At 39.8% G+C, this 23,076-nt stretch overlaps 1 protein-coding gene across 10 annotated transcripts in view; it reads right to left on the bottom strand.

Annotated features, from left to right (window-relative positions):
- SATB2 (SATB homeobox 2) overlaps nt 1-23,076 on the bottom strand; it is a 201,344-nt gene that overhangs the window by 39,428 nt on the left and 138,840 nt on the right. For all 10 annotated transcript variants that reach the window (XM_067741096.1, XM_067741093.1, XM_067741094.1 and 7 more), the window contains 2 exons: nt 18,928-19,140; nt 14,547-14,702 (listed from right to left, as the gene is read on the bottom strand). In XM_067741096.1, coding sequence (XP_067597197.1) covers nt 14,547-14,702; nt 18,928-19,140 — 369 coding nt within the window. The remainder of the gene's footprint in view (nt 1-14,546; nt 14,703-18,927; nt 19,141-23,076) is intronic.

Genomic DNA, 23,076 nt, shown 5'->3' with positions numbered 1-23,076 from the left:
GTAGGCGACAAGACCCTGTTCTTAGGGCACCAGAGAACTTCCTCAAATCCCTGATGGAGCTGAGCTAATAGCATGTTTAAGGGAACCCAGTTTTGAAGACGAAGCACATTCATGGTATTTAGAGGGTTATTAATCTAGTTTCCCCACAAAGTGTTTGCTTGGCTGATCAGATTAAGGGATGGAGCCTTCAACAGCGCACCCTCACCACAGCAGGCCCCAAGAAATCTGTGATACTTCACAGCCTTGGACATATTGCACCATGTGTACCCAGCTGCTTCAATAATTAGCTTATGAATGTATCAGCTGGTTCTGTGATTTTTATAAATAATAACTAACCTACGGAGCAGAAACATTGTCAAGAGCCTTACGGTGGCAGAAAACTGCAAGGTGCTCCTAAGTCTAACTTGCTCTTCTACTAAATGCCGATATTCCCTGCTGGTGGAGCTCCTCTGATGCCGTCTATAAATATTTATTCTGCATCGGAAATGGCAGTGTATTTTTGTCAGTTTTCTTCATGGCAGCCATGATTCGCTTTCCCCTCACTCTGACTCACTTGCTCACTCCACGGATCTGTACGCTTATCTCCCGGAAATCTATTCTTCCACCTCACTTCCCATCTCACCCTCCATCTTTTTATTCACATGATCCTTCCACCGGCCCACTTGGGATGCTTATCTCTGTTTTCTCAATAGTGTCTCTTATTAGCTTGTTTGGTGGCTTAATGAATGTGCCAGAAAGTGCCACGCTATTGCCTGAACACACACATATGTAACCGAGTGAACCCATCACAGAAGAGATAAAGAGTCCCCACACTGGGATTTTTTTCATTTATATAATTTTTGCATGCCATCCAAGAAAGTTTTGCAGTATCAGGCAAAAAAAAAAAAAAAAAAGTGTAAATGTCAAATAAAACAGTGACAGATGACAGTATTCTCTATTGAATAGCACTGTTTCTGTCGTGCATGTTCAATGGGAACTCATGAATTATTAATAAACAAATCTCCTTTTTCTGTTAAAATCTCAAGTAGGTTTTTTGTTGTTGCTCCCTATGTGTTATGTGGAGCATTCCAGGAGAATTATTTTCATTTCAGAGATGCTGATACAGAAGTTCATCTGATTCCAGCCTTGGCCAGCCTTGTAAGCGGGCACCAGGAGCTGTGGTGTATATACCTAGCTGTGATTTCTCTTTCAGTCTGGTTGTAAGCGTTGACCAAAGGTTGGCTGAATATTCAGAGTCAGTTTCGCATTTTTAGTATGGGAAAACTGAGGCTAAGTAAGTTACATGTGCCAGAGCACAGCTAAGAAGCACGGAATATTCAATTTGGAGACCAAACTGCTAAGTTCCTGCTCTGACATTAAATTACTGGGTGACCTTTGGAGAAGTGGTTACCCTCTTGGATCTTCTGGAAGCTTAACTATAAAAGAAGGGGTTTACAAAAGATGATCTCTAAGTTCCCTTCCAGGTCCACATTCCATGATCTATTACCTTGTTATTTGTCAGAAACAACAGATAATGATTAGCCATCAGGGTCAAAGTACAAAGAATAAAACCACCTTGGTCAAGTGATCAAGGTCAACATCACCAGTGATGACATATTCACAACCATGAACTCTGTGATATGATTCACTGCAAAGGACACAACACAGTATCTGAGGTCTTGCCCAAAATGCATAACCTCAGTCCAATCATGGAAAACCCTAACTGAGAGATTTTCAACAAAATAACCAATCAAGTACTCTTTAAAAGTGGCAAGATCATTTAAAAAAAAAAAAAAAAGGAAAGACTGAAGAATGGTCACAGACTGCAGAAAACTAAGGATAAATAACCAAACACAATATGGTTCCTGATTGAGATCCTGGCACAAAAAATGGACATTAGTGGAAATACTATTAATATTTAGTATAATGTTAATTAAAAATATTAGTGAAATTAGAATAAAGTTTTCAGTTCAGTTAATGTATTAAAACAATGCTAACTTCCTGGTTTTGAGCATTGCACTATGGTGATGTAGCTGTTACAGTAGGGGAAGCTAGGTGAGAAATATATGGAAACTGTACTATTTTCCAAAATCTGTGAGTCTAAAATGTGTTCAAAATAAAAAGTTAAAAAAAAATACAGAGACTACCTGGAACTTACATAGGAAAATGTACCTGGAACCTAAGTATAATAATGCTAAGGAATTTATGATTAAAACACCTTTACCTTCAAAATCTGAACCCAGAGAAAGAACGTAAATTCAAAGGCTACATCCCTGTGATCAATGGATAAAGCGTTCCCAGCATTCAGGGCATAAGCAAATAATATCTATTAACATCTCATTTTAGTCATCTCATCAGTCTCTTAAACAAATACATTTCCCTCAGTAGAAAAAACAACTCTGACCACCTCTGCCCAACTATGCAGGTGAGGTGACACTCACACCAGTCAAGATATATTTTGTTTACAATCCACATGTTCCTACAAAGTTGTACATCAATCTAAATTTACAAAGCAAATAATGTTGTAAATGTATTAGGAATCCTTACTACTTGAAGAAAGGTATCATTATTTCTTTTTGTAAGATGAATAATAACCCCATAGTTTATCTTTTAGTAAACTGATAGTTTTATTGAGGATTTACTTAAATGAGACACCTCTAGTTCACAATTCAAGAGCATTAGAAGAGGCAACAATAAGAACCACAATTTGCTCCTGTTTTTCCTTCATGGTCTCATCTCCCCTCAATTTCCCCATGGACCTTGTCCTCCGGCCACTGTGAATTACTCGCAGTCCCTGAATAGGCTTGGTATATTCCCATCTTCATGCTTTTGCTTATGTTACTCCCTTTCCTGGAAAATCTCACTCAACCCTCTACCCCCGCTATGAGAAGTTGTACTTCAAGGTTCAGCTGACATGGTCTCACCTGATCTCTTGTAAGAATTGCTTACTCACCCCTGCATAATTTGAAAGCATGTTGCTTATACCTTTTCACAATTTGATGATTATTTTGTTACTGCTGGGCATGCCTGCACCCCTATCAGAACAGTCAGCTTCTTAATGGGGGTGGAGGGAAATTGTTGGTTTCTTACCCACTTTAGCATTTTCAGACCAGGGTATAGTTTCTTGCACATAATAGATGTTCAATAAATGCTCAATAGATTGAATTGAAATTATTAGAGTGCATAGAAATTAGCCCAGACGAATGTTTCATGGCCTCAAATTAAAAGAGTTAGTGTTGGGGGAGAGCACTAGTTTTCAAAAGCAACGCTGTCAACATTCTGAGGGCTCTTTTTCCCCCATCTCTAATGCAAGAATAAGATAAAGAAGAGAGGGTGATCCAATTTACCACAGTATATAAATGCAAACAGTGACAGAGGTCTCTCAGAACATTAGTTTATAAGCTTGTACTGATCACCCATCTACTGGGGGCCATGCTTTTTACTTAAAAGGTTAGCTGAGATCACCAAAGGGTAATTAGGTAATTCTGACCATGAAGTTCAGGGAATATGTGATCACAGAGAACAGGACTCATAAGGTGGGCCTTGAAAGATAAAGACGAATTTCACCAGCTGGGGAGAGGAAGTGATTGCAATCACATTCCAAGCAGAGATAACATTATCAGCAAATGCAGGGGCTTATAAAATTATCACATTCAAGGAATCAGAAACAACTTTGTGTGGCTAAAGCACAGTCTAGAAATGGAGGTGGGGGTCAGGTCATAAAGAATACCATGCAAAGAAATTTCATGTTAGTCCTATGGGCCATGGGAGTCATTGAAGGCTTTTAAACTGACATGACAAAGAATTCTTTTCCTTCTTCTTTCCTTTCCCTTCCTACTTTCCTTCCTTCTTTCTTTTTTAACAAGAAGTTCTTGGAGAAAGGACTATGATAAAGTCAAGAACACCACTTACCCTAGCCTAGATATCTTTTTTTTTCATAGTGAAATCATGTTGCTGGGTATCAATGAAGGCCCACAGTGGCCTGCTAGTGGTAAATTACATACTTGCTAAGCTTCATCTTCCAGAAGTTTTCATTCTTAAAAAAATGACCTATTCATAAGTACCAAACTATATCAATCATTTAAAAAAATCTATTCTCATCATTTTAACCATTTTCGTGTATGTGTGTGTGCATGTGTATGCTGCTGTTGTTCAAATGAGAATTTGTAAAGCTCTCTCACACTGAAAATGAATGAGGAAGGACAATATCTATTACACTTATAAAAATATTGAAAGGTTTAAAAACTCAAGTAGATAATAAATGAGTGACATATTCTCCAAACTACATACCAAATGCTGAGACTATTCAAATGAACAAGGAGGTCTTTCAGAAAACAATAATACAGCCCAGGGTCTGAATTTGGAGCCCATCAGATATGGGTTTGAATCCTAGCTCCAAGCCTTAGGTTTAAGTGATGGGGGAGGGGAAGGAGATGGAAAGAGTGGGGTTCCTGTCCGTGGTACTGAAATTTCATTGTGTACTAAGTTGCTTGTTTTCCTACCCCAGGATACAGGTAATAACTCCAACATGTCCCTGTTCCCATATTTTCTCCTTTAAAAACAAAATTAAGTTCTGTGTTAGTGACAAATTTCCTAGTTTTTATAATATTTCAAAACGAATACAAACCAGGACTTGCTAAGAAACAAATGCAAGTTCACAGTCTGCTCTGATCTCCAAAAAGAGATATAGTAAATACGTTTGTTCCTGTTAAGTAAGGTTGTACTGGCCTTGAAGGGAAGGCCTTGTCACAGTCGTTACTGTGCCCCCTGATGTACCTATCACAGAGCTGACGAGTGAACTCAATCTACAAATAGTAAGAATCCCCTTCCCCCTTTGCCCATCTAGGAACCCCAATGAATAAGCCGGCAAATGAACAGTTCTTCAGGAGAATGACACAAGGCTTCTTGCAACAGAAAGTAAAAGGCCATTTACTCACCCACATCTTCAATACAGAAAATGTCAGCATATGTAACCAAAAGGGAATGTTTTCTGAGCGACTCAAAAGAAAATTCATATTATTAACTACAGGCAGTTCACTTTCTAAACGGAAGCACATAAAGTCCCCAAACAAACTTTTGTAACTGTGAAAGAGTTTCTCTTCAGCTGGTTGAGACTCTTCTGAAGTGTGAAATGAGCCAGATAATATTCAGCTCTTGTTTCTTAGTCACCGAATTCTCCTTTCATGAATCCAATAAGTGTCTATTAAAATAAATAAACCCCCTAATGATTCAAGATAACCTAATCAAGAAAACTGAAATGGATAAAAGGCTAAACTGCAAGGGAGACTTGTCAAGGGCTTCAATGAATCCCTGACAAGGAGGTCATCTAAACCTGAAAAAAGATTTGTGCTGAGCATTTGGTTACAGTTCAAGGTTAATTATTTTATACCTTGAATGTAATAAGTAAAAATGATCTGCTTCTCTTTTTATTTCTCAAAATTGTACACTAAGTTCTAAACTGTATTTTCATGGGGACTAATTTTCAGCTGTCTCTGGGCATGTGTCTCACATTTCTATGGATGTGTTTGCAAAGAGTGAATCTGTAATTGAGAGTAATGAAAATTTTATTTCTTAACAACTCCTTAACCTCTGTTATAAAGGGCCCAAGTCAAGAGGGGATTTCATAAAATCTTGTTGCCTTCCTTACCGTAGAAATACGGGATATACATAGCTATATAACAGGACAGAGATTTAGTATGACTTTATATAAGTATGTACACACATACATATACACATAGATGGGAACATGTACCTGAAAAAAAACATCCTTATCTGTCAAAAAGAATGAATCTGGAGTCCTCTCCACTTAAATACTAGAAAGATATTAACAGCAAAATGTACTAGGCTAAAATATCAAGGAGGAAACAACCGAAACATTTCTAGTCCCTGACTTCAGGTCCAAATTCTAGCATACCTATGATACAAAACTACATATTATGAGGGCTTCCCTGGTGGCGCAGTGGTTAGGAGTCTCCCTGCCGATGCAGGGGACACGGGTTCGTGCCCTGGTCTGGGAGGATCCCACGTGCCGCGGAGCGGCTGGGCCCGTGAGCCATGGCCACTGAGCCTGCACGTCCGGAGCCTGTGCTCCGCAACGGGAGAGGCCACAACAGTGAGAGGCCCGCATACCGCAAAAAAAAAAAACAAAAAAACAAACAAAAAAACCCCTACATATTATGCACACTGCCTCAAAAACTCATAAGTGCAGGGGGGAAAGAAAGCAGACACAGCAGAAAACCAGGCATAAGACTTGTTTGAAAGATCAGGGCTGGGACTAGAGTGAGGCAAGCAAGCGACTAATGTGCAAAATTTAAGGAATGTGACTCTGAAAGTGTGTGCCTCCTTGAATTTTGCACCCGAGACCTAGCAAGCCTACATGCCTAATCCTAGTCTTGGCCCTGTGAAAGCAAGATGATCTTTTTTTTTTTTTTTTCCGGTATGCGGGCCTCTCACTGTTGTGGCCTCTCCCGTTGCACAGCACAGGCTCCGGACGCACAGGCTCAGTGGCCATGGCTCACGGGCCCAGCCGCTGCACGGCATGTGGGATCTTCCCAGACCGGGGCACAAACCCGTGTCCCCTGCATCAGCAGGCGGACTCTCAACCACTGCGCCACCAGGGAAGCCCAAGATGATCTTTTTTTGTTTTGGCTGCGTTGGGTCTTTGTTGCTGCACGTGGGCTTTCTCTAGTTGCGGCGAACCGGGGCTACTCTTGGTTGCGGTGCGCAGGCTTCTCATTGCAGTGGCTTCTCTTGTTGCGGGGCACGGGCCCTAGGCGCGCGGGCTTCAGTAGTTTCAGCACACAGGCTCAGTAGTTGTGGCTCATGGGCTCTAGAGAGCCCAGTAGTTGTGGCACACGGGCTTATTTGCTCTGCGGCATGTGGGATCTTCCGGGATCGGGATCAAACCTGCATCCCCTGAATTGGCAGGCGGATTCTTAACCACTGCGCCACCAGGGAAGTCCCAAGCAAAATGATTAAACGGTCTCTACAGCAAAACAGGAGGAACCACTCACAGGCACCAACATTCTCCAACTGTAAGAACCATGGTTTAACTCAATGTCATCTTTGAAAGAGGGCTGGAGAGTTCAGAAAGATGGCTTTTAATATGTCAACCTGATTTGCTTCAAAGTCAAATGCAAGTTTCTAAAGGTGCCATGTCATGAACAGGCAAAATAATGCAACTCAAGGGTTTCTGCAGTACATAAAAATGTGCTTAAAACCAGTACAGAAACTTTAGCAATGGATAAAGGTATATGACATTTTATGAGCTGCATACAAACTGTAATTAACCTTCATTGATATCTAATTATGGGTTCCCATAAAGGCTAGTTTTAGGGCATGAAACGTTAACATAATTAATTGCAGGAGTGGTAAAAAGAACCCAATTCCTCATTGTAAGACTGATGTAAAAACTGAGATCTTGCAGGAATTTCTGCTGATCACCTCTCAAAAGAATCTAATCCTTTGAATTATGCTGAGAGATAAAGGAAGAAAGTGAAGGGTTCAACTTGACGCTTGGGCATCACTGTGTTGACTGCCCACTTAGTTTGGCATTTAAGAATATTGAGAAGCCTAATTTCTTCACTACTTGGTATAACAGTTTTTTAAAAATGGTAACTGTAGGGTTTCCCTGGTGGTGTAGTGGTTGAGAGTCCACCTGCCGATGCAGGGGACATGGGTTCGCGCCCTGGTCCAGGGAGATCCCACATGCCGCGGAGCGGCTAGGCCTGTGAGCCGTGGCTGCTGAGCCTGCGCGTCCGGAGCCTGTGCTCCGCGACGGGAGAGGCCACAACAGTGAGAGGCCCGCGTACCGCAAAAAAAAAAAAAAAAAAGGTAAGTGTAGTGTAAATATATTAATTTTTTTCATTTGAATTTGGTGGACAGACCTGACATTGTAGTATACATGCCCCAGTTGACAAGAGTAGAAACTGCTTTTTGTTAGGTTGTCAAAATGTGTTCCAAAGAAACCTGCCCAGCAGCAGGGGGCAGCTACTCAGTCAAGGCCACATGCCTCATTTTAGTCTGCCTTACACACTGAAGACAAGACGACAAAAGCAAAAGCACTGCGAGTGAGCCTTAGACCACCAGCTCATCACCAACGGGCATCATACGGCCAGTTTTTCCTGTCACTTTTTATACCAGAGATTGGGGTAATCAAACATTTACTTCCAATAGTCCGAGTAATCCCAGCCCCAATAAAGCCATCTCCATAAAGAGAGCTTAATAAATAAGGTAACTGTCAAACCATATTTTGTGCAAAGTGGCAAAACCGATCCTTGGGCAATAGTTTCTAAAGGCTAAGAAACAAAATAATAAAACAAGATATTTTATAATTCATAAATTTACTCTCCCACATGAAAAGTTGACCTTAAGAAAATTATAGTTTTAACTTGTCTTATTACAGTGTGATCCCAACTAGGACATAAACACACATGTGCAAACCCACACTTACACATTAGAAGACTCTAAAAGGTTAATGGCAACTATCTCTGGATGGTGGAATTATGGGTGATTCATGTTTTTGCCTTTACGCTTTTCTTCATTTTCTACATTTTTAAAAATGAAGCTGGGGCATGCAGGTGACAGTTCGGGGGTACGCGGTCTCTTCCTGTCACCTGCCACCCCACAAATGGCAGGTGGCACTCAGCGTGATGGGCCTCTGCAGCGCTTGCATGGGCCCACAGGCCCCAGAGGGGAGGTGGGCCCCGGGAGGAGCACAGTAGGGCGGTGTGCGGCTCCATCCCCAGATGCCACTGCACGTGCAGGGGAGCCAACCCAGACCACTAGCTCGGGACCTGCCTGCGGGAGCCCTAGCTTCACTTTCAGGGGCCCAACTCAAGGGAGAAGGAGATGCGGGAGGTTCCAGTTGTTCAGGGTTTTGTTTTGTTTCGTTTTTGTTTATTGTAAATGTTTTATATTTGCCAAAACTGTAGTCAGCTGAGCCATTTAAAATGTCTTAGGTGAGGGTATGGGGCTGGGACCCTTGGGCATTGCTGGCAAGGAGGTCAATTGGAATGTAAACACCATCGTTTTTAATATGGAAGGATTGGAAACAATTTACATATCCATCAAAGGAAGAGAGTCAAATAAATCATGGTGCATCCATTCCATTGAATACTATACAGCAGCTTAAAAGAAGAAGGGGCTCTGTGTGCTGATGTGGCAAGATCTTTGAGATTTATAAGAAAAAAATCAAGCAGAATCACATGTAAAGTATGCTAGTCATTTGTGCATAGGGACAAAAAAAGTATATACATTTGTGTTTCCAAAGATAGAGGAGAAATGTTAGCAGTGGCTGCCTCTAAGGATGGCTAAGGGGGTGAGGGATGGAGGAAAACTATTCACTGTATACGCTTCTGTTTCTTTTTGAAGCTTGTACAATGAACATATGCTACCTATTCAAAATAAATAACATTAAAGAAGAAAAGAAATGCCTTTGAGAATTAAAAATAAAAAATACAAAATAAAACGAGGATGTTTTACTTAAGTAATCATAAAATAGAAGCTATTTCTTTAAAAAGGAAATATGTACAACTAACTTGTGCTTGGGATATTTTTAAGAAGAGACACAAAAGCAAAGATTAATATAGTAACCCATGATTGAATGAAAAAAATATGTTAGCACATATACTGAATGTGATATAAACTCCAATAGCAAAGAGCGATAAAAGGAAGGAAAGAAACCAAATAATATACCAATTATTTTTCTTTATGTACAGCTGTCTGTCTTTATTTTTGCTTATAAAAGGATCTGCCATGAAGACCTGTATATATTTTTTTCTAGTTTATTTATTTATTTATTTAACATCTTCACTGGAGTGTCATTGCTTTACAACGGTGTGTTAGTTTCTGCTTTAAAACAAAATGAATCAGCTATACACATACATATATCCCCAAATCTCCTCCCTCTTGCGTCTCCCTCCCACCCTCTCTATCCCACCCCTCTAGGTGGTCACAAAGCACCGAGCTGATCTCCCTGTGCTATGCAGCTGCTTCCCACTAGTTATCTATTTTACATTTGGTAGTGTATATATGTCCATGCCACTCTCTCACTTCATCCCAGCTTCCCCTTCCTGCTCCCCATGTCCTGAAGTCCATTCTCTATGTCTGAAAGACCCGTATATTTTAAATCATTTAGGCTGTTAAGCAAAGTAGATCATCTGTAAGGAGATATTTTACAATAAAGAAGAATGTCCATAAAATCTGAGTTGTAATCTACATCTAAAGCTTAAGAAGCCTTCTGTTTAGGATTATAACTTGTTAAGTCAGTAGGTGAGAACACAGAATTTTTTTTTTTTTTTTTTTGGTGAGACAGTGATAAGGAATAAAGGCCAGTCAGTACACAAAATCTATTTAATCCTAACGTACGTAAAGCCTAGAACACATTGAAATCCAGTCACCATGAAGAACACAGCTTCTATGGAGGAAATGATTTCAGAATTGTATACTGAAGGCCAGAAACTCCTTCTGCCCAGATGCAGTGGGATCACAATTGTGCCTCCCTCCCTCTTCTGTAGTAGGAGTGAGGACCCCCCCATTCCTGGGCCCAGTGGTAGCTCCTGCAACCTGTGGGCCTGGGAAGGTGTGCGCGGCAGGGAGCAGAACTGGAGGATGGGCAGGGGTCTTTAAATCTTGGTGGAGATGAGGGCATCTCCAATGTCATCTCATCAGAGACCCCTCTGGGTCCATTTATTCCCAGATCACTCCCTTTCTTTTATCCCAGAAGACTCTGGGGTTGGCCCTTTCATTACCACCAACTGAGCTTTACAACCAGGTTGTCTATTTCTCCTTCTTGCAATGTCTCAGATTCTCTCTACCTTCCTAATATAGAAAGCAAGACCCCACACCCGCCAAAAAAAAAAAAAAAAAGGAAGAAAGAAAAGAAAAAAGAAAGCAAACCCAGTGCCCTTCTAACATTTTTGTTCGTTTTATTTTTTTAATGGGGGCAAGGTAGAACAGGGATTAAAATAAGCCCCTTCCCATTCCTCTACCTACTCTGTTTTCACCCAAACCTAGTAGGAAAAGACAGTCATATATGTAGAGTTGGGTCTTTGGGTATACAAATAACAAAGGAAGTTTCACTCTCTTTCCAAAAGAAAACCAGCCTAGGGTGATCCTCAGCATTCCATGAGCTGAATACTGTGAACTATATAAAAAAGAGAAGAAGGCAGGAGAGAAACCGTGAATTAATGTCTGGGGAAGGGGGCAACTGATGGCCGGCCCTGGAGGACTGCAGTGAGGGTGCCCACGGTCACTGTGTTTGCTCCCTACTGGATTTCCACTGCCCAGATCACATTTGATAAGCTGCAGTTGGGGAGGAAAGGGGAAAGTAACCCTACAGAATTTGAGTAAAAGGGACAGGGAGATTACAAGAAGCTATCAAGGGACAAGGAGTTCCCACAGCCACTTCAATTGCATGCTGGGGCACTCATTCCCTGGAGGCCCTTTGTATGTAAGGGCCATACTGAAGGTGTGTAGAAAATGCCATATGCCTTTGCACTGTGGCTCCTACTGAGGACTCCCACTCCTAGTTCACAGAGATCAACCATGGACCACAGTACATCCTATCCCATGAAGACCAATAATCTGAACATTCTGCAGAAAGAAAAGGAAAACAGTCTTCAGAACACACACACACACACATACACACACACACCACCTAAAATTGATCCTAAATTGAAAATGAAGCAAAAGTAAAAGGTGAAACGTGCATAAGCATACTTTTCCCTCTTATTTTTACCCCTGCTTTACTTTTTTGACTTCTCTCCCATGAAGAAAGGGGCAAGGGTCAGATAGGAGGCACTCAGTGGAATCAGATGATGGACTGGCCTGGCCATGACAAAGGAGCTGAAGCCCAATTAAAGGAACAGGTGGTCTACAACCCTACCAATGCGCCCTGATGTAACCCACCCACTAAGAAAACACACACTTTCCAGTAATACTATTTTCCCCAACAGGACCACAGGCAAAACTGCAAACGTTTGTCACTCTTTCAGTTCCTTTTCTGAACCCCTCCTCCAACTGTGCCTGTTCCCTAAACACTTACAGCCCTCAAGGACCATCTTGGCCCACCACCCTTAATCTCTAAAAATGTCCTCCCTTTTTCCTACTCTTCATTCAAAGCGTGCCTAACACACAGGCAGTGTTAGGTATTATTCTTAATATGGTGACAGTAATTCACACCATGCAGTGAATGAGATTTTATGAGGGTTTCCTTTCTATTTTAAAAGACATTTAAAATGGAAGGGGAGGGGTTACTATATATGTTTGAACTGGGCCTCCCAGGCTCCAAACCCACTACAGTTCACAAGAGTTCCTGTTAAAGGTTCTCCTAATTTCACCTCCAAGAGAATGGAGCGCCCTTGCTCTTCGTCTGCCTTCTCAGCCACTCCATACACACACACACACACACACACACACACACACACATCTTATGGATACACACCAAATACATGTGCAAAGTACCACATCAATTGATTTCACTAAGTATGCTTTTTATCAAGCAAATGCTGGTAGTGCTTACAAAGTAAAGTGAATAACTTAAGTTAAATTGCCTTTGAAACTGTCAGTTAAGTTCATTTTGCTTGGCAATGCCATTTTTAAAAAACTTAATGCCTGATTTGCAAATCTAGTCAGCTACTTACAAATAAAGTTCCCTATTCATAAATGAGAATGAAATCATTGTCCCAAAGGAAAAAAGAAAAACAAAGCATCTTATCCCCATTTAGGCTCAATCTCATCCTTTAGCATATTAATTCCTAGTACTATGTTTTCCTCCAGATTCGGCAAAAACAGGGCTACTGAGTTCTTCAGGAGGCAACAAAAATTTGGAGAGTTAAGTTTGTCCAACTGGCAAGCACACTTTTCAATCAGCCACCTGAATTACTTGGGGAGGCTGGAGGCATCACTATTTCCAGAAGCAATAGTGCCAAGTCAACAGGAAGATTACAAGCATTCTGAGTCAAGTTCTCAGACTGTGGCCTTCAGATTTTCTTGAAAGCTGCTTATAAAAGGAGGACTGAGCGAAGCTTTGATATTTATGTCAAGTCACAACGAAGGGGCAGGTTTGCAGAATCAATTGTGTAGCTTTATACTTACTGCACATTTACCACATATGTCCTTTATTACACAGTGGAAAACCATTAAATGCACAGTAGTTTTGCCAAGTGGCATTATGCATTTAACAGCTTTATTCGTTTAACAGCTCCAACTCTCATTATATTTTGCCATGTGGTACACGGGATTTTATGCATTTAACAGTTTAAGAAAGCTCTATGGTATTTTCTTTTCATGTATTTCATACTATGGTTGGACATTATATCTTAGCAAACTGTATTTCAATGACTTCATTGTGAGAGAAAGAATAATCTGGAAAGATTACTACATCGAAATTGAAATAGGAAACCAATATTTCAATCCTCTTCGAAATTGCTGGATATTCTACTGCTCTCCCTTTATTAACATCTGAAAAATAACTTAAGTCAGGTTACTGCAAAACCACAGGAAAAAAAGGCTATTCCCAAAACCATATAATTAGTATAAATATAGCATCTGACTATCATTTTAAAAACTTAATTTTCATTAAAAACCACCTTGCTTAACACAATATTCAGTAACTTCCTTCCTTTATAGCACACAACAGAAGATTTGTTAGGGAGATGGTGGACCATTTTACCATTTACATATGTAGGGACGAAAACATTTGTCATGCAAGGCCACAGAGGAAATCAAGCTCAGAATCAAAGGACTCTCAAAATCAAGCTTTAACTAACTTTTGTTTCCTCTACCCTGCATTTGGGTAATTGTTCAACCCAGGGATAAATAAGTAGGCGCCTCAACCTAACCCATTCTAGGATAGGGCGGTAGTTGTCCCTTTAAATGAATTGAAACAGAGTAGATCCCATCAACTGTTTCTGCTTTCAGAAATAAAAAACCTAAGCATCTGTCTACCCTTTTCCCTGGAGCATTCCATTCCCCACAATCCCAGCACTCTGAAAAATTGTACTGGATAAGCGTCTATGTTTTTCTGTTAAAGATTTTAGCACTCACTCTGCACTCCCCGATGTGTGTTTTCTCCTGGAAAAACAACTGTATTCTGTACATAAAAGAAACACCTGACATTGCAAGGTGTCTCTGGGGCTGAGGAAAAGCAGTTATTATAACAAAGGCATCCATTTCCCTGGTGGGAATAAGAGAGGTGATGAGACCTGGCTAAAACTTGGTCTCAGGAAGATGCTGTTTTGAACACACTAAGTTTTGCTCAAATACCAAAAAGAAAGAAAGAAAGAAAGGATGCATAGCAATATTCAGAATTAGGAGGGAAACCATTCAAGGCTGATTCCTTTTGGAAAAGCAATTCTTTAAAAGAAAAAAAAACTGGGTTTTGACTTAGTCTCTATTTTGAACTCTGATGGGAACAAAAGCAAACCATAGAGCAAAATGCAGAACACGACAGGTTCTCTAGGGATTATTATTATTGTTGTTATTATTATTATAGGAACAGATGTATTTTTATTGGTGGGAGGAGGAGAACAGCCCTCACTTTTGCTCTTTTAAAAACCACTCACCTGACTTTTATTTGCAGCCACTTTGGCAAACAGGGCTTGAGACACCTTGGCCCTTTTCATCTCCTGTTGGATCTCGTCATAAATGGCAGCTGTGATGTTGACGTTGGCGCCGTCCACCTTAATGGGGAGGTCTGTTGTCGGTGTCGAGGTTTTGGCCTACCAAGAGACCATGAAAATAATAATTTAAAAAGTGCTGCATTCAGCCCAGCCATCTGTGCAGAAATTATCAAAGGATTTCAGTCAGCTGATGCCAAACTGCATTAGCTACAGAGGGACACTTCCTGTCCATTATTCTAATCAGGTTAATTGTGATTGGAAATAATTGCAGTGCATTCCTATAGGACATGCAGAGTCCTGTCAACCTTGTTCTTTCCCTCACAGTAGCTGAGACAGTTCACAGGTACGATGGCTACTCTGGGCACCAAACTCAAGCGATCACCTACCTGCAACACAAGCATGCAGAACACACACACAGTTACCTTTTTCTTTCTGAAAATAGTACACCTTGGAGGAAGAGCCAATTCTTCCAGAAAAAATGAGTAAATGGGTAGAGGTCTCTAAATAATAAATTATTACTCAATTTAATGCACTCCCCTGAGTCTCTCTCATTCTTTATTAAAGCTTTACGTATGTCATTCGAGTATGTATGGCTTCCCACCATTATCATCATTATGCTACCCAGACAGTCACCTAATTTCACCTAGGAAATCAGTGGAAATGAAACAAAATTTCATTTCATAAAACGAGGCTTCAGAATGCCTCTGAAGTGCCGTCTTCATTTTCTTAAACTCATATTGTGGTTTTATGTAGTCTGCCGTGCTCGTTTTAATTGAATGATTTCCCATCAGTTTCAGAGACAAATGAAGGACAATATAGAAGGTGCCTGTACTTCTCGGGGTTAGGATAACCCTAAAACGCTTGAATCTACTTGATCCAAAAGACTGCAGAGCATTTGCTCTGGTGTGTAAGGAGAGGGTGCTGGGCAGCCTTCTCAGAACCCAGGGCAACAGGACAAAGGGAAAAGTCTGCCCCAACCGTTGCATTCCTGAGCATGGCCAGCTGATTTGGTCTAAAGTGGATTGTTTTCTCTTTTTATCCCCACCCACCCTAGAATCCTAAACCACTATGTTCCCTTTGTGGATGTCCTGAGCTGTTGTTCCCCTGCTGGATTGACAGTATGCAGGTTTGGAGAAAGACATGGCATGCAGGGTGGACACCATGGGGTCATTCTCAACAGTGTCTTGAAGCCGGAGTTATGTCCTAAGTTTCCAGGAAGGCTTTGATTCCTAAGAGCGCTCAGTGACCTTTGCCATTCTCCTTTGAATTCCCTGTCTCATACTATTTTCTAATTACTGCAAAGTAATAATAAGAATAATTGATGTAGTACTTTTTACGTGCCAGGCACTCCAAAAAGTGCTTTTTGGTTGTTGTTATCACATCTTATTCTTTTAAGAACACAGTGAGTTAGACATTATTATTTTCACTTTACAGATGCAGACAACTGAAAATAAAAGAGGATACTTCACTTGCTGGCAGCAAGGGAAACAGCAGCAAGTGAAATAACCATGATCTGAACTCAAGTCTCTCAGGCTCCAAAGCACAGGCTCAGGAATCACTGTGCTACTCTGCCTCCAAAACCTCCAATTCGTACTGGTGCTGTTTTTACATGTTTCTTCTTGCCCTCAAGTTTGAGCTATTCCCTCAATAGTCCAATCCTCTCTCATCTTTTACAAGAAAACTCCCTTTTCTTCTTAAAACTTCTAATTAACGTTCAGTGCTTTTCCTGTTAAGTGCGTATTTTAGCATACCATTTCTGCCTTTCTCAAAGCAGGTTTCTTACTAGCCTCACTGACTAATCTCACCGGACTGGTCAAATCTTCTCTAGAACACTGAGGGCTAAAGTCAAAGCACTGAAATATATGGTTAGGGGCCCAGCCTTGGAATCAGAATAACCAGAGTTCAAATTCTAGCTCTTATCATTCAGCCGTGTGACTTACACAAGGTATTTAACCCATCTAAACCTCAGTTTCCTCATCTAAAATGTAAACCTCATGTAAAATGAGAACAACAGTGCAAAATGGTGAGGATCCAATTCATGCAAAATGTTTGCAATATCTGATACAATAAGTGCTCAATAAATGATTATTCTTGTACTGTTGTTTTGTTATTTTTAAGTACATTGAGGAATACTGGCCAATTGAAGGTTATGAGAAGAGGCTCTTGAGGTTGAATTTGAAACTTGAAAAGTCTTCAATTTGTTTTGGACTGATAACAAAGTACTGACGGGATCTGGAAACTAATCTCCATGGACCTATGCAAGGTTCTGTGTGTGTGTGCCCGGCATTGCTGGCTCCAACTCAAAGGCTGAATCAGTGGGTACCCCTCTGACATTTATTTGCACAATGAAAGACTTACAGTACTGTGGATCTTTGCTACTGAGATAGTTCTGTAAAGAATTTTGGATAAATAGGTAGTCATGAAATATTTTAAAAGTCTTCAGTAACTTTCTCAATGTTTAACCAACAGAAAAAGAAGAATGTTCCAGACAATGTAAAAATGTCAGTGCCATGACTGTATTCTCAAAACTATTTTGAGAAAAACATTTTACATTTATTTTCAGAAATCTCAAAACTGTGAAATTAAACGTTCAATTTCCCTGGTATACTTGTCCCTAAAGGGCACCTTTATCTAGGAATTTTCTAGACAGGATTTTTTGCTGTTTAAAAAAGCAAAGTCAGGGTCCTGAGTCAGGGTCCTGACCTTAACTGTGTGGTGTTGTAAGTTGGTCTGGCTCTGAAAGCTACCAGGTCTTTGAAAAGATGCCTAAGATATAATCTTGTTGGAAAAATATTACGAAGGAGTGGAAAACAAAACACACAGACCTGTGTGATTTTCTAACAAGGAGGAGTGATTTTCTGAGAAAACTTGCCCAATTAAATGGCCATGAAGCATGGCTGGATTCTCCTGTAATGATTCAATGGGCTTCAAAAGTGGCAAAAATGTTGGTGAATTTAATAGAAGTAAATATTAGTGCAAATTAACAACTTGTCCAACTCAATAGCTCAACATGTATGCCCCAAAATTTTTAAAAAATAAAAATAAAGATAAAAAAGCTTGGTTACAGTGGTCCAAAGTAAGCAGTCAAGAGACTTATTTTTGGTTTAACAGTAACTAAAATTCATAATTCACTAAACACTAAAGTCTAAGTATCACAGTTTGGCAGTGCATGATAGAAAATTATCTTCAGTTAAAAAATCTATTGCAGAGTGCAAAATATAAAAAGAGTTAAGATGTGTGAAAAAATGGATATACTTGAAAAAGCTCAAATATTTCTATTAGAAGATTCTGCTTAATCAGTTCCTTAGAACTTAACATAAAACAAACTCCTAAACCCAAAACGATAGTATCTAAGCAAAAAAAAAAAAAAAACCCTTTATTTTCAAAGTACCCATTTTTCTGATTTGTACAAATGTGTACCTGTTAAATATTTTTTTGAAAACTATCACTCAAGAAGGAACCTGCAACCATGCTAGCAACAGTAAATGGGGTGGCTTTACCATAAATCCGTTGATTAGTAAAAGTTTAGGGGAAGTAGGGAGTAGGCTAAAAATAAGTGGGCTCAGATCTGAATTGGAAATGACTCTTGGCTGACTTGAGACCTTGACCCTTCAGTTAAAATCTTTAAATCACACAACATTACTAGATGTATGCATCTGCAGGAGGACCTGAGAACAGAATGCTTTTAAAGTACGAAGAAAGGAGGGATGGAAAGCTGAGTCAGGGTCCTGTGGACATCACTGTAGGAAGGAAAATAATTAAGGCCTACATTTCCACTACCATTTTCTAAGGGATCACTGAATGAGCTCCCAGTCATTCAGATCTAGCCGCTGCCTTGGCATGCTTCCATCACACACAGGTTCCTCCCTGATTTTGTCTCTTTCAGATTGCATCAAGCCGAACTTGGACTACGCTAGCTGTCCCCAGAACTTGGACTACGCTAGCTGTCCCCATCCAAATAAATACACAACTGAAGGAAAAGCAATGCTTCGCAAACTCAGCTTCAATACAAATCCGCTGGCCCCTTCTTTGATAACCAAACAGCTGTATGTAGACATCTAGTGCTTACCCTTCCACCCACTGCTGCCCTCCTGCCACATGTGGAAGAATGGGACTTTCTTAAAGGGACAGAAATGGCATGGATGATATAGAAAAAGATAACCACTAGCATATGGTCAGAGATTCATATCTTCTGACCCACATGTTCAGTGGATTAAAAAGTCTTGGAATTATGTCTCTTAGTTTTTGAGGGAAAACACAGTAGCAGTGAAGGCAAGATATCTCCAAGGCTAAGAGTGAAAAGTCAGTGGAGCGAATATCTCACCTGAGGGGTTCGGGAGGAGCTGGGACTGCTGGAGGCCGATGAGACCATGCTCACATTGGGGTTCATGCTCCGCTCTCTCTCATCCTGGTATATGCGGTCCCGCTCCACTTCCGGCAGATTGAGGAAATTCTGCATAGCCCTCAGGTTTACTAAAAGAGACTGAGATGCTGTCCGAGGGTCTTCTTCCTTACGCAGAATCTCAGACAACAATCCCTGATTAAATGGAAAAAAAAAAAAAAGTAGGCCAAGTTATATCTGCAGGTATGCATGTGTGATTTCCATATTGCGCCCCTCTTCCCCTTTATCTGTTTGGTGTAACCAGCTGGCTGTGATGTCAAGAACCTCAGTCTAATTCCTGCGGGTTCTCCAGCAGGAAGATTTGGTGGGAACGTGCTTGCTCTCTGGGGGCTGTGCCTTATTTTGGGACATTCTATTCTGACACTTTATCATCACTGTAATAATCATCAGTGTACAGAGATGCCAGCTAGCAAGGTAGGCGCTCAGAAGAATTGTGAAACTGCAATTACCACCAGGTGCCTCCTACAAGTATTTCAGGAACTGTTAGAACTCTCTCTGCTTGAAACTGGGAACACTTGGCAGTCCTGCTCAGCTTTACAAATCTGCCAAGTTTGGTAAATTTAGTTCCGACATTTAAACAGCATGGGAGATTTACATCGACTTAAAAAAAAAAGTTTGGCTGAATTTCTGTGTGACCGGACACTGTTTTCAATATAGATGTTTCTTATGGCAAGAAGAAAAAAAAAAGACACAAAGCAAATGGCTATAACTTGGCCTCTATTAACTTCCCAATCCACACACATAATAGGTTTTCTTGCATATGTACCAGAGGGCACCCAAACCTTTTTATGAGACGCCCTCATGGGGACGCTCCAAGCCCACCATTAAAGCAACGGAAGTAGAGTCACATCCGGAAACAGGCCACAGCGCACCTCAGGGAATGCCATGATAGGCTCAGATACTTTCTGACTGTGTGACCCATCCAAATAGAATGCTTTACATAAAAAAACTGGTGTTTTCATGTGCTGCTCTGCTGACAGAGAATTCACAAAGAAAAGAAAACTGTTGACAAGTCTAAAGAAAAGTAGTACAGACGCAAAAAAAAGGCTAGAGACCTGAGTTAGAACACGGCAGTACTTGGGGCAGAAGCAGATCCATTTCCATTCTGCGCACTTGTTGGATTATCACACAGAGGCATCACTTTACATTCCCAGCTAACATCCCTTCTCAGGGCAGTATGAGATCAGGGCCTAGGATGATCTCCCAGAAAAAGCTAAGATGTTAACCTCTGTATCTTACAACAGATGGGGATAACCCCAAATCGTAAAAGTAGATGCCAAAGGCATTTCCACTTAGGGGATATTAATGCAAAGAAACACGATCAGATTTGTAATAGATGGCTAAATAGGCCGTCTTTGGCCAACAGGCCAATAGGCATTGGAGACCAAAGAAATATACCATCTCTAGTTGGCCAAAAATCCTCAGGGTAAGGTAGGCGGTTTTAAAAAATAATGCATTATAATATAGTGAAGCAAATGTCACTTACAGGAATGTGTACCACACTGTTATCAGCTTCCGGGAGTAATCACCACTCAAAACATCATGTAAGACAATTTTACTATAAGGAACCTACAAGAGGCATGCCATCTGATACCTCTTGCCCGTTTGGTTGTCATTACTTTGATTAGAGAAGTCTTCCCAAATGAGACTATAATATGCCATACAATGAAGCTAGAAAAAAACGTTAACAAGTGTGTGTCTGTGTGCGTGAGTGCCCAAGGAAAGGTCAAGGTAGGGCATGTATATAAAACTACCCTACTGCTGAAATGATTCTAAGAAAATCTTGATTTCTTGTCATGCTTTCAGAAAGAAGCAACAAGTGAGACACTTGTCTTCCAGAAAATGTTATACAATCTAAGTATTAATTTTCTTTCTGAAATTAAAAGTCAGCTCTGCCTTAAGTTATCCTACTTTCCACTTGGACTAAGCAACCTGAAATATTAATAACAAATTTGTTTCTAAGACAAAATTCTCCAAATTAATGTGTGCAGAAGCAAGAGGGATGTGAATTTAAAATCAACACCAATTTCTATATATACGATGGAATACTACACAGCCATAAAAAAGAATGAAATAATGCCATTTGCAGCAACATGAATAGACCTAGAGATTGTCATACTAAGTGAAGTAAGTCTGACAGAGAAAGACAAATACCATATGATATCACTTATATGTAGATCTAAAATATGATACAAATGAACTTATTCACAAAACAGAAACAGACTCACAGACATAGAAAACAAACTTATGGTTATCAAAGGGGAAAGGGCAGGGGAGGAAGTTTGGGATTAGCAGATACAAACTACTATATATAAAACAGATAAACAACAAGGTCCTACTGTACAGCACAGGGAACTATATTCAATAGCTTGTAATAAACCATAATGGAAAAGAATATGAAAAAGAATATATATATATATATATCTGAATCATTTTGCTGTATACCAGAAACTAACATGACATTGTAAATCAACTATACTTCAACAAAATTAAAAAATTAAAATTAAATAAAAAATTAAAGCATAAAAGACGATCAATACCAATTTCCATTACTAATAAGATACTAAGATTGATATTTTCTGAGCTTTCTTTAACAATGAACTTTGCACATGAAGGACAAGTTGGTACCCACTCTCCTTCTCTCTGTCTTTTTCTCTCTCTCATAAGTAACTTTAGCATTTTACTAAATGTCAGACTACCAAATTTGGAAAAGTTTTAGGATCTACATGGATATATTCTTTATGCTGGTTATATGATTATACTTAAGATCTCTCAAAGGCAAAGTCTGTAAACTCTTTCTTCCGTGAAATTATTTACACAAATTGTGGAGGACACTATGGCAAAAATCTTCCATACAAAATATTGAAAAAACAAAAAATATTGTTCTAATGGACAAACTTCAAAATTGTAAGTCTGTTTATTCCTAATCAATAGAAAACAAAATCACTCCTAAGGATAGCGTTCTTTTATTTATTTATTTTTTGTTCAGCTTGGTTTACCTTTTTTTCCCACATTGAAATTGTGGAGTTCCTTCCCCTGCATTTTTTACATGTTGGACAACCTTACAGGGAAATGAATCCATCTCTAAGAAAAATCAAGACAAAGCATCCTTGTAAATGACTGCTCATCAGCATCACTTCTGAAGTGAATGAGACACAATATTTGTATTTTAAGGGGTTGGTGGACTATACTGTTGCCTCTGTTTTATTCGCCTAATTGAAGATAAAGTCTCAAACCAACAAGGTGGCCACTGCTGCCCTGGAGAATGAGAACACTGTTCTAAAGTATTTACTTAAAGTCTCATCCGTGTAACCCTGGTCCCAAAGCAGATTCTTTTTACCTCAGACATTTTCAATAACTAGTGGCTAACTGGTGGGCACAAGAAGAGTTTTAGTTGTTTTGTTGAGCCTTCTTCATTTTGGTTATGTGCTTTTAACGACTTAAGCAGGGATTTTTAAAAACATAGTCAAAATTCTGCGGGCACATAAATGTAAAGCACGTTTTATTTAGTTAGTTTAAAATCATCATAGGGGAAACAGATCGGAAGAAAATGTACGGCATAACTTAAGTATACCACAAATCACCCCATCTAATTATCAAGATAAGTAAATGTTTATCATATTGAAACTGTCTTGAATAGAACATAAATTAACAATTTATCTTGCATAAATATTTCTAAAGCCCTTGCTACTATGTTGTCTGGCATTTAATTATCAACCAGCCAGGCAGGAGGTGTCACTTGGACATTCCCATTATGCAGCCTGAGATACAGAGAACCTGGCATGGCACCCGGGCACTGAAAAAAAGATGTACTTTTATGAAGAGAAAGGTCATGAATATTGAGAATGTGAAAATTGAGGGAAATTAATAAATTAACCAGGATATCGCTTATTAAAATTTCATATCAGTAATCTTACTAAAACACATTGCAAGTATTCAGTAAAGTGCTCATTAAGTGTTTTCCTCATCATAGGCAACAGAGCCTTCTCAAGGGAGAGATTATAAACAATTCTCTCCATGGTGTTAGCTGAGGTTGTGTAAGACCAGGAAACGTGTTGACTGAAAAGGAGT

The sequence above is a fragment of the Pseudorca crassidens genome, chromosome 6 (assembly GCF_039906515.1).
Source record: "Pseudorca crassidens isolate mPseCra1 chromosome 6, mPseCra1.hap1, whole genome shotgun sequence".
In the NCBI taxonomy this organism is placed as follows: Eukaryota; Metazoa; Chordata; class Mammalia; order Artiodactyla; family Delphinidae; genus Pseudorca; species Pseudorca crassidens.
The sequence above is the reverse complement of the archived record's forward strand: the minus strand, read 5'-3'. Positions and strand labels throughout refer to the sequence as shown.